Consider the following 10,984-nt stretch of genomic DNA (forward strand, 5'->3'; position numbering starts at 1 on the left):
CAAAGTGGGCATTCAGGAGTTCAGTTTTTTCCTGAGTGCCTGTTACCAGCTGTCCTGAGGTGTTAAGCAGGGGCCCCAGACTTCTATTTGTTTTCTTTCTGCTCCCTACATACGCAAAGAAGGACTTCTTATTGTCCTCGACTCCCTCGGCTATCTTAAATTCAGTTGTCACCTTGGCTTTCCTAGTCATTTCCCTACAAGTGCGGACCACTGTTGTATAGTCCTCCTTGAAGACTGTCCCTAGCTTCCATTGTGTGTACGCCTCTTTTTTCTTTTTCAAGAGGACCATGATGTCCCTATTGAGCCAGGAGGGCTTGCCAGCCCTTCTGCTACCTTTCCTCTTCATAGGAACGGTTTTCTTTTGTGCTTCAAGGATCGTGTCCTTGAGGAACGACCACACTTCATACACCCCATTTGTGCACCCTTGAAGCTGGTTTACAACATTCCTGCATTCCAGAGGTATCGTCTGCTGGCACATCATCCTCTGTGATGAATCCAGCACAGCATTCATTATTCGTTAGAATCCAGCACAGCATCATTCATTAGCAATCATTTTTGGTGAACCAAATTCCAAGTTCTCATAGCAATCCAGCTCAAAAAGCACACATCAGTAAACATTTCCCCTCAAATACACAATTTTGTGCCAATGGGGGATTGCGTTTTCACTTCCCCACTAGCTTACTCAGCCTTCTGGCTAGGAGTGAGCCTAAGGAGCATCTGAACCCCCAAGGCCTCCATCCTTATTGCTTGTATGTAAGATGCTGGCCATGCATTTGGGGAGCATCCAAAGCCCAAGACTGGTGGGTTTGGGAGGGAGGATACTTGCCTGGTGGTACAGCCACACACACAAACTTGAATGACTGAGCTCTCTGCTCAATCAAAATTTGGAACTTGACTACTTGGACTTTGCCCAATAGAATTTGGAACTGATTTGGCCTTTGAAACCAATTAAAAAAAATAAAAGGTTCTCTCAGGGTGAGGCTCATCCCTTGTACTCTAGGTGTGCTGACCACTGCTATTTCCCCAAATGCAGAAAACTCAACTGCATAATTTGTGGTAGTGGGGGACTGCGTTCATGCTTTCCTCTGGCTTGCATTGTGCAAAGACAGACTCAGCAAGTTCTGACCGTGCTGGTCTTCAATACTGTTGATACTCACCTCCTCACTTTGCATCAGCACTCCATTATGCCACAGAATAGGGCTGCCAAGATCCAGGGCAGAGATGCCATCTGGCTACTATCAGGCTGACGACAAGATCATGCAGCTGTGGAGGCAGCTATTTTACTTCTATTCCCACAAATCAGTGCCTGGGGCTGCTGCCCCAATGCCCCTGCCCTAGGCCCACTGCTGTAATGCACCAGGCAGCGAGCACCTATCGCTCTGCTTTGGGACACTGCACTTTGCCATCCCTGTGCACAGTGAACTTGAGGCTATCCCTGCCTCCCCTCCCCACCTCATTTCCCCCAATCCAAGTAGCACATGGCCAGGTATTCAAGAAAAGGCTGCACAGCCACTGGTCAGGGATGATCTAGGCCAAGCAATGCTTATGTTCTACTATGACATTTCCCATGCTTCTGGGCTTTGCTGGTTGTTACCTCCACCCACACCTTTTCTGCTATATGTCAGTGTTTTTAAGCCTTGTCCAGAGGTATTGGGTGTTGGCTATAGCCAAGGTTGTAGACTTTAACTGGGATGTGTCAGTGCTCCTGCTGGGACCAAAGCCACAGGTTCTGGCTAAAGGGTCTTGTCCCTCCAATCAGGGTCAAACTGATCACCATATTTGGTGTCAGGAAGGAATTTTACCCCATGGTCAGATTGAGACTGCAGGGTTTTTGCCTTCTTCTGTAGCAGGGGGCATGGCCCTCTATCTGGGATCTCTTGAGCATATATTGACATTGCATAGAAGCAGAACATTAGCTGCTGTGATTCCCCTGCTTGATCTGCAACCAGTTAGGGTGTTTGGTCTGTGTTGTCAGGGATGACAGTAGTATTATGTGGAGTTCAGGTTATAGTTGTCTGGGATGGTTTGGACAGGGATGATCTCACCTGAAGCAGGGGGTTGAACTAGTTGACCTCCGGAGGTCCCTGCCAGTCCTACTTCTTCATGATTTTATTGTGTTAAATTAAACACCTGCAAAACACAAATTACAGCAAACTGACTTATAAATGTACAGAAATACCTCATATCTCCAAATAAGAGATAGATGTGGGACTGCTGTGCCATTTGTAAAATAGAACAGCTAGTTCAAAGAATGTCATCTTCCTGAGTCTTTAGGGTCTGCCTTTTCCCTATAGCAATACCAAAAAAAGAAGTGCTGGAATCCATGACTGACAGACTTAAGCCACCTGCATACCAAAGATTTTAACCACTGTTTTTGAGTCAAAAGATGCTACTCTTGTGAGGCCAACAATAAGGCAAGAGGATTTTAAATTCCTTAAAAATAAACATGCTGTTTGTATGTCTAAGTATGCGTCTTCAATCATATACAGAAAAAAACCCACTCCAGTTTGACAATTTAATATTACCGTAAAAAGAAAAAAAATCACAATAAGCTATCAAGTCTTACTGCAAAGTTATCATACTGAATTTAAATATATTTTTTTAAAGTTTGATCTCAGAAACTTGCTTTAAAATAATATTGCAAAATATCCACAGCATTTTAAGCTACAAAAGTGTAATTTTATTTGCTCATGTATAAAGCTAAATCCCACATTTTTCAAATGAAATTCATTAATGAAACTGTATGTAGTTCCCTCCACAAAAGAGAGAGAAAGTGTTAATGTGATTCCAGAATCAAAGTCCCTTAAGTTTCAGTTTAATGTCTTTATCAAGTTGATGCTTGTTAGATATCTTTAGACTGATCATCTTCTTCAAGTTTCCTAATTTCATTCTTTAAACAGTTGATAGTTTCACGGCTTGCTTTTAATCTTTCTTTAAGCTCAGCTATTTCAAAACTGGTTTTCTTTTTGGCAGCTTCCAGCTTTTCTCTGGTTTTAACTTCAAGATCTGCAACTGGGGTGGTGACAAAGGAAAATACTTTTAGTATACTGTAAAACTGACATTACATAGAATATTTAAAAATTAACAAAGGTAACAAAGCCAATTCTGGCCTGGAAGACTGGGTATAAGCCCAGAAGAATTCTCAGATCCCATTTCAAGTTCACAGGGGTAGATGCCAAAATAATTGTACTTGTACACTGAACAGATTTGCTCTGCCAGTTTTAAAGAACGGCATTTCATGAACACTTTTTCAGAGTAAAAACAATATATGGAGATAGAGCCAAATAAATCAAGGTGATACTGATAAGAAAGTGGAAGCTCTGGAGGTACTGAAGACTGATGCTTCAACACTTATATTCTTTGGGTGTAAGCAATTCCTGTTCACAGTAATTACTGTCCATATTTTGGAGCCCTGTGGTACAGAAGCAGACTTTACAAGTATCCTACTGAAACCTGATGAAGTGGCTCAACTCATCTTTTCAGCTTATGTGCAAGAGATTGTAAGAAAACACAAACGTCCTCCACTCTTCCTCTTTTTATGCTGATACCGGTAACAGAAATATGTACAGATAACATGCATTCTGTACCACTGTACAAACATGCTACTCCCACCAATGTATTCATTTGTGTTAACATTAAAATTAACAGAGTCCATGCTCCAAAGGAACTTCTACTTGGTATTTAGTTTCATGGGTATATTTGTGGGTCAGCACAATGAGACACTGTGGGCCAGATCTTTGATACCCTTGATCATAGGAAAACCTCTATAAAATTGTAGTAATTTATACCTATGCCTACCAGAAGTATATAGCCATCTCAACTCCATAATTTACTTAAATGCTGCATATTAAAAACCAAACAAACAAAGAAAAACAACTATCTAACTAAATTAAAAACAGCAAAATAGAAAAACAGCATCATGGTAGGCAAGGGCGGGGGCTTTTTTAGTATGTCAGCAGCACAGGGCTTTGTCTACACCTGCATAGGGTCCAGGCACTTTTCCATGCCTTCTGGACAGGGAGAAGAGGTGAGGGGATGCAAGCACAGCTGGAAGCTGCCTGGCTCTGGTACATCGCCTAGCTGCTCTGTCCTGACATGGATGTGGTCACAAGTGGAGGCAAAGCTACCTGGATCCACAAGTCAAAGCTGGCCCACAGGCCATATGTTACTGGCTCCAAGTGAAGAAAATAAAAAGAGATAGGATTCAAAATCTAAGAGACAGGACACTACCATTTAAACTCATTAATAAAGTATTTTCATTTTGATTTCCTTCATTTCAGTGTTGTTAAAAAGGAAGCAAAGAACTGCAAGATGGAAAAGCAATTCATTCAAAGGCTCTGTCTCATGGATTTCCATGTTTTAAAGTGTTATTGCTGTTTACGGTAAAATGGAGATACCTGTTTAAGATAAACAGTTCACCTCTCAAATCAGTTGAGCCAAATTCATCCCTTATGTATTCCTTGACTCCAATTAAGTAACACCAAGGATACATATTTGCATCAATCTTCAGAGTAAATTTGTCAGAAGTAAACAATTAAGAAACTCCCCCCCCAATCTAAAACCCTGAAGAACTTAAAATACATATAATATACCTGCATGTTAATAGTCTGGACTACAAGTGTGCAAGGACCCTTATCAAATGATATACATAGATCTCTATATAGAATTCCACTTAGCAGCAGTAGACCAAGATAATTTTACTGTGTGCATTCTTAAGCGACGTTAAAAACAAGAATTATAAAAGTTCTGAAAAAAAAAATCACATATGTAATCTTGGAATTGTTATCTGGCACTTACACTCAGTCTCATGTTTGTAAGCTCCTAGTGTCAGCTGACGAGAGGTTGTCAACAGCTGCTGCATCATAGCAGTAGGATCTTGAAATATCTAAGGAAGAAAGAGACACTTTTTAGTCTTACTCTAAAATAAAATTTAAAAAAAATGTAAAGGCGATGTTTTTGCTTACCATTTCATCATAAAATTCAGAAACCACAGTTTTCTTCCCCAGTATTGCATTGGTATCAGATTGAAATAGCTTCAGCAAATGATACAAAGTTACCTGCACAAAGAAAATGTATTAACTTTAACAGACTTAAGAGCAGTTCAAGAAAATCAATCAAAGGTTATCATCAACAATGGAATTAATTGTCACCAGCTCTTCTTGTTGCGTAAGTGTGCAGATTTTTTTTAAAGTTATGAGAACACAACATTAATCCTACCTTGAACTTTAACTAGAGTAAGCCACTAAGTACTGAATTCAGTTAATCTACTGAACTAAGTTACCCCGAGATCAAATCTCATTCAACAGGCAAAATACCCTAAAAAGTAAAACAACACACTCAATGCTGTTCTAATTGCTACCTCCTTTTAAAAATAAGTCAAACAGATAAAGGACCAGAAAGACCATATAGTTCATGCAGAACATGACACCTGCAACAAAAATGCTTCCTAGTAGGATTAGCTTCCTAAGGGGTTAGATCAGTAATTCTCAAGCTGTTTTGGGTGGTGTATCCCTGCTGCATACTCCACACTGCCATGCTTTGGATAATAAAACAGAACACTGGTGCTTTCTACCCACATCACGTGATCTGGCTACAACAGTCCTGACCATGTCCTGCTCACCCTCTTTCAATAGCATGCTCCAAACCTGGAAATGTGTGGCTGTCCACAGTAGCTTCTCTTTAGCACACTAAAGATAGAGGTCTTGGCAACCGCCTCATGGGCACATTTTCATGTTTTCCCCAATCAGCCTGCACCAAGTAGGCAGGGCATGACCAAGAACATCCTGACTGGAGCATACTGCCAGTGCAGTGTAAACATGCCCATTATGTCATAAGAGATACTGTACAGTTTTTCTTTTTTCATCTTTTTCTTCTTTTCCCCTTCATTCCATTCCTTTCTCTCAAACCTGCATAATTCTGCTTCACAGCTGGCAATCAACTAGATCATCCCATCTCATGGTAAGAGGGGAGTGGGGGTGACCTCTCTAAGGAGTTGCTGCATGTGATGCCCATTCTTGTTGCTTTGGCATCTGCTGATATGGGCTGGAGCAGCTGCCACATGGAGCAAGGGTCCAGTAACAGGTGCCACCAGTAGTGTAAATCCTAAAGCACTGCTATGTGCAGCACACATCCTGGGCCCTGTGCATATGGCCGATTTGACAGTGTTTGGGTCAGCACAACAAGACTCCATGGGTCAGATTTTTAACACCCCATATCAAAGTAAGCTAACGCTATTACTCACAATTATATCTTTGACCACACTAAAGTTTTCCTTTCTTTAAACATCCTTCAAAAAAAAGTGTGTAGCTATTGTAACTCTTCTTGAAACAATGCTGGTATGAGAACAATTTGGTAGAAAATTGGCTATAAATAAGTCTGGGCTACAAATTCAAAGACAATTTCTAACCATTAAAAGAGTAAGGTTCTGGAACAGCCTTCCAATAGGAGTAGTGTGGGCAAAACATAAATAGTTTTCAGACTATTTGATAAGTTTAAGGCTGTAGTTATTTGCATTGGTAGCCTAAAATAACAAAGAACTACGCTTGATTCTAGAAGGTCTCTCTAACCTAAGCTATGTTAACAGTTGTCTGGTCAAAGAATGTTCAAACTGAGATTATTCAGTTCTGGTCTTTTGTCCAAAATGCACATCAATTTTAAAACATATTTCAACAAGCAAGCATCTTTACCACATTCTATCGGCAAAAAAAGGTTTTTTTTTTTAAAACCACTTGTGACCTGTCAGAGATGTACCTGAACAGTCAGGAATGCATCTCTAAGCTAATGATGGCAGATGCCACAGAGGATACAGCAGGGGATAGATCACTCTAGATCACAACCTTATTATACTCAAGGCCCCCCTCAAAGCTTTCACATTTTTTGACTGTGGAAAAATAGAGCAATTCTTCTGTTGCAAGGAATTCAAAGAGACTGGAACAGATCAGAATGTTTTTAACATTATGGATTCCTATTTGAAACCTCTGGGTTTATCCTGTGAATCATGTCTGCATACAACAGTTCTAACGCTGCATGGCACTCCATGGAACCCTTAAAATGATCTTAAGTCTTAAGGCACCCAGAGTGCTGCAGCACCACAGTTAAGAATCACTGCTCTAGATGCATCTTGTTCATATGCTCTCCCTAAAGCATCCATTACTACCACTGTAATCCGAGTCGTGATTGTGGTGCACCATTGTGAACAAATTGCCCAATTAGGTCATTTAACAGTGATCTAAAAAAATCAATCCATGCAGCTACCCCTAAAGCAGTCAAATGGTTATCAAATTTAGATATTAGTTTATGAATGGTGTAATCCTAAAACATCACACAGAAGAAGATTACCACAAGATACTGAGCTAGATGGATCAACGGTTTGATCTAGTATGACATTCTTGGGTTGCTCTTTTTCCATCTAAATTTAGCACATGGTAACTCCAAGATGTGTCCAGAGCCAAGGATAGCAATAAAAGAGTGAAGCTATAGAGATTTCATAATAAATATGAGTTTTCTGATCAGCTGTTATATATATATATATATATATATATATGTGTGTGTATATACTTACAGGCCTTTCATTGGGATCAATAAAAAATATCTTAATGATGATTTCAAATTCCCCCCAACCTGTTTCAGTAATTTCATATGGCGGTTTGGTAACAACTGCAATGGAAAAACAATACCATGAATACAACTGACTTTGGCCTCTCACTGTAAGTATGCCAGGAAAATCAACTAGTGAAGATGTACTGTAAACTGACAGAGGGTTTTTTTGCTACCATAATTGTTATACCACCTTCCCCAACTAAATAAATAGAGCTGAAAGTACTCTTTTCTATTAACACAGCTGTGTTCACACCAAGGGGTCTGTTATCATAAATACCCCTAGCTGAAATAGTTATGCTGGCAAAATTTTGTAGTGCAGACCAGGCCTTAGATTCCATATAACTAATGGAAACATCCTAACTACAACAGAGTGCAAAAAACTTACCTCTTAAAGGATTCCCGTAGCTTTCATGTAACTTGAATTGAATTTTCTTCACATAAGCAGACATATCCTAAAATGGAAAGAGCAGTCAATGATTTTCAACTGTTTACATAGCACACTGGGAAGACCCCTTTTCCTCATTGTTTCACCTACATCACAACATGGAGACGAGCAGCCTAATGGGGCCAAACCCCCGCACTGAATCTTGCAACATTTTCCCTTATGAAGACCTCAGACTAGTTTTTTTCCTAGAAGAGGGCTCTGCAACTTCAATGAAACCAAAGACCACAGGCCATACACTGCAGGGGTGGCCCCTATACCTGCTGGCACCCGCAGGCCTTACATTAATTGCTTGCGGGCCGCCAGCTGGCGAACCCTGTTCTTATAGTTCTCTAAGGATGTTCTAGTTCATTTTTACTGTAGTCTACATATTTTCTTAGCAAAGAAACTTCTACCATTATCTTTCTTAATCCCAGGTTATTTCTTAGAGCTTGGGTAAAACCAACAAAACCTTGAATGCATTTATACCCACAGCTCTTTTGCTACATCAGAACCCTCTTTCTTACCAAAGTTAAACCCCTTCTGCAAAGTGAAACAAGGCTTCTACTGTTTCCCAGAGCCAGCAGGTGTGTATAGCTACCCCTGTACCTCCAGGCAATTCCTGCAGCTCCTTCAGAAGCTGCCAAATGGAGCTGTATTGGGCCATCAGGTGTTCATTTGTTTCAAAAGTGGCTTCTGGCACCAAAGAAAGGCAAGTATTCACAAGGTCGAATCTTAGGATATTTTCTAGGTGGGCCTCTCTATTAGGTAGCACTAAAATGAAGCGGTTAGGATTTTGTCCACGTTCTCCTCTTACACAATCATAATTTGAGAACCTCTCTCTGTTGACATTTGGTAACATTTATTATATTTACGTGTGTAAGGCCTGCACCTTGCAAACAAGTATGGAGGTGCTTAACTTCCAGGTCAGTGCATCTCAATGTGCTTAAAATTCAGTATGACTAAGTGTTTGTAGTTTAACAAAAGCAAGTCACAATTTAAGGCAAATAGCTTAAATCGAGTCACACTATTTCAATAATTTTTTCTACCTCATTTCTGTAAGGCTTCACGTAAACTGTCCATTGATGAGTATGACCATCTTCCTCTCTTTTCTTTCCAAAGTATCGCGCAACATTTCCATAGACTATAGGTTTTACAATAGTAACACCCTTAAAGATAAAACAAGATCAGAGTTTACATAACCAAGGACAAAAACAAGTGGTGTTGAGAAGCCCCAAGATTTAACAGCTGATGTTCTTGGTTCCACTGAAACAATTCTAAACATTTGCATTGGTTCCAATTTTAAAATGGATAATTATTTACTTACAACAATTAGAATTTTGAGGCAAATAAATTATTATTTTGCAGACAGGCTAATGGTACTTGTTAAAAAAAGAATGAGAAATGTTTTCCTTTGCAGCCTGCTGGTTCAGACTCCAGGTACAGGCAGACATATCATGCATACCAGCATTACAGTTACCTTGGTATAAAGTGTTTCTCTAGAACAGAGCTTTCCAAACTTTTCATGTTGGTGACACACTTTTTAAACATGCATCATTTCGCGACACAGTAATTCAGTTCCGGGGGAGGGGCCAAGGGAAGCAGACGCGAGTAAGGGAGCTCCGTGGTGCCCTTCCGCAAAATTTTCTGCATTTCGCGCGACACACCTACACACTGCCGCTGACACACTAATGTGTCGCGGCACACAGTTTGGAAAGCTCTGCTCTAGAACATGGGCCTGTCCACACCCAAACCAGAAGCCTCCATCACTTCAGCTATACAGGCAGTCCTCAACTTAAGATGTTTTGAGTTACAACAAACGGCATTTACGATGTTTATAAATTGATACCCTGTTTATACTTTCTGATGTCAGTTTTGACTTTGATGCTTGATCCAATGTGATGCCATGCCAGCGAATAAGTTCGCTGCGTCACCCATCTCCCTGGAGAACATCTGTCCAAACTTCCTTGGACACTTTAAGAAATCAGAAAAAACTCCAGAAAAACCTGCAGCCAAGACTCCTGAGAAGCCTCCAGCCAAGAACCCTTCAAACAGACCAGCAAAGTCACCAAGTCCAGCAAAGTCATGTCAGACTAGACATCAGGAGGCACTACTTCACAGTCAGGGTGACTACAACCTGGAACCAACTTCCAAGAGAAGTGGTGCTGGCTCCTACCCTGGGGAGGTTAGACAAACACCTTGCTGGGGTCATTTGACCCCAGTAATTTTTCCTGCCATGGCAAGGGGTCGGACTTTATGATCTGCTCAGGTCCCTTCTGACCCTACCAACTATGAAACTATGAAACCTCAAAGAAGTCCTTCCAAATCAATATGATTTCTATTTACAATATAAATAGATGAGTAACATAGCTACATTCATGTATGACCGATTGAGTACAAAATTCTGGGTTGTTTTTGGTGCAAATAAGGTATCGGGCCTTGGTTCAGGAACCAATCCCCCATTTATAACGTTATTCCAATGGGAGAATTGGTTCCGAGTTACAATGTTTCAACTTAAGACATAGTTTTCAGGAACCAATTGTGTTGTAAGTCAGAGAACTGCCTGTATTCTGTTCAGGTTTGCAGTTGACCCTGACCAGCCTCATGCAGGACCGAGCCACACCTTTGGCTGGAAACAGATGGCACCAAGTGAGGCGGATGAGCTGTGCTGGGACGGCTGTGTCCTGCATGGCTGATCCGCTTCATTGGGCAAAACCCATGTGGCCTGTAGCGCTGCAGCATGAGTGAGCAGGGTGTGCTCTGCCCGGGCTCGAGGGGCCCAATCCTGCACCCCTGCCCAGCTCTCTCTCCTCTCGCAGACGTGCTCTGGGGAACCTCGGGGCACACGGCAGTAAAGCCAGGGCTGCCTCTACTAACAGGGACCTCGGGGTAGGTCTGAGCGGGGAAAGCGCGGTGCTCCCTGCTGGGGAAGCCCCGCCTGGGGCACAGCCCTGAACACGAGGA

The 10,984-nt window shown here is 41.3% G+C and overlaps 1 protein-coding gene and 1 non-coding gene across 2 annotated transcripts in view; one reads left to right on the forward strand and one right to left on the reverse strand.

Moving 5' to 3' along the window:
* The first annotated feature begins 923 nt into the window (after window positions 1–923).
* On the forward strand, window positions 924–1,088 carry LOC112550822. Its single transcript, XR_003094847.1, has one exon. It is a non-coding gene; the product is annotated as a U1 spliceosomal RNA (small nuclear RNA).
* A 1,569-nt stretch (window positions 1,089–2,657) lies between these two features.
* Window positions 2,658–10,984, reverse strand: part of YEATS4 (YEATS domain containing 4) — a 25,806-nt gene continuing 17,479 nt past the window's right edge. Inside the window, exons 3-8 of the mRNA XM_025208015.1 lie at window positions 9,070–9,189; window positions 7,985–8,051; window positions 7,562–7,656; window positions 4,965–5,057; window positions 4,798–4,885; window positions 2,658–3,012 (exon numbers count right to left, since the gene is read on the reverse strand). Of these exons, the coding sequence (XP_025063800.1) occupies window positions 2,843–3,012; window positions 4,798–4,885; window positions 4,965–5,057; window positions 7,562–7,656; window positions 7,985–8,051; window positions 9,070–9,189 (633 nt within the window). The 3' untranslated portion in view covers window positions 2,658–2,842. The remainder of the gene's footprint in view (window positions 3,013–4,797; window positions 4,886–4,964; window positions 5,058–7,561; window positions 7,657–7,984; window positions 8,052–9,069; window positions 9,190–10,984) is intronic.

The sequence above is a fragment of the Alligator sinensis genome, unplaced genomic scaffold, assembly GCF_000455745.1.
Source record: "Alligator sinensis unplaced genomic scaffold, ASM45574v1 scaffold506_1, whole genome shotgun sequence".
Lineage (NCBI taxonomy): Eukaryota > Metazoa > Chordata > Crocodylia > Alligatoridae > Alligator > Alligator sinensis.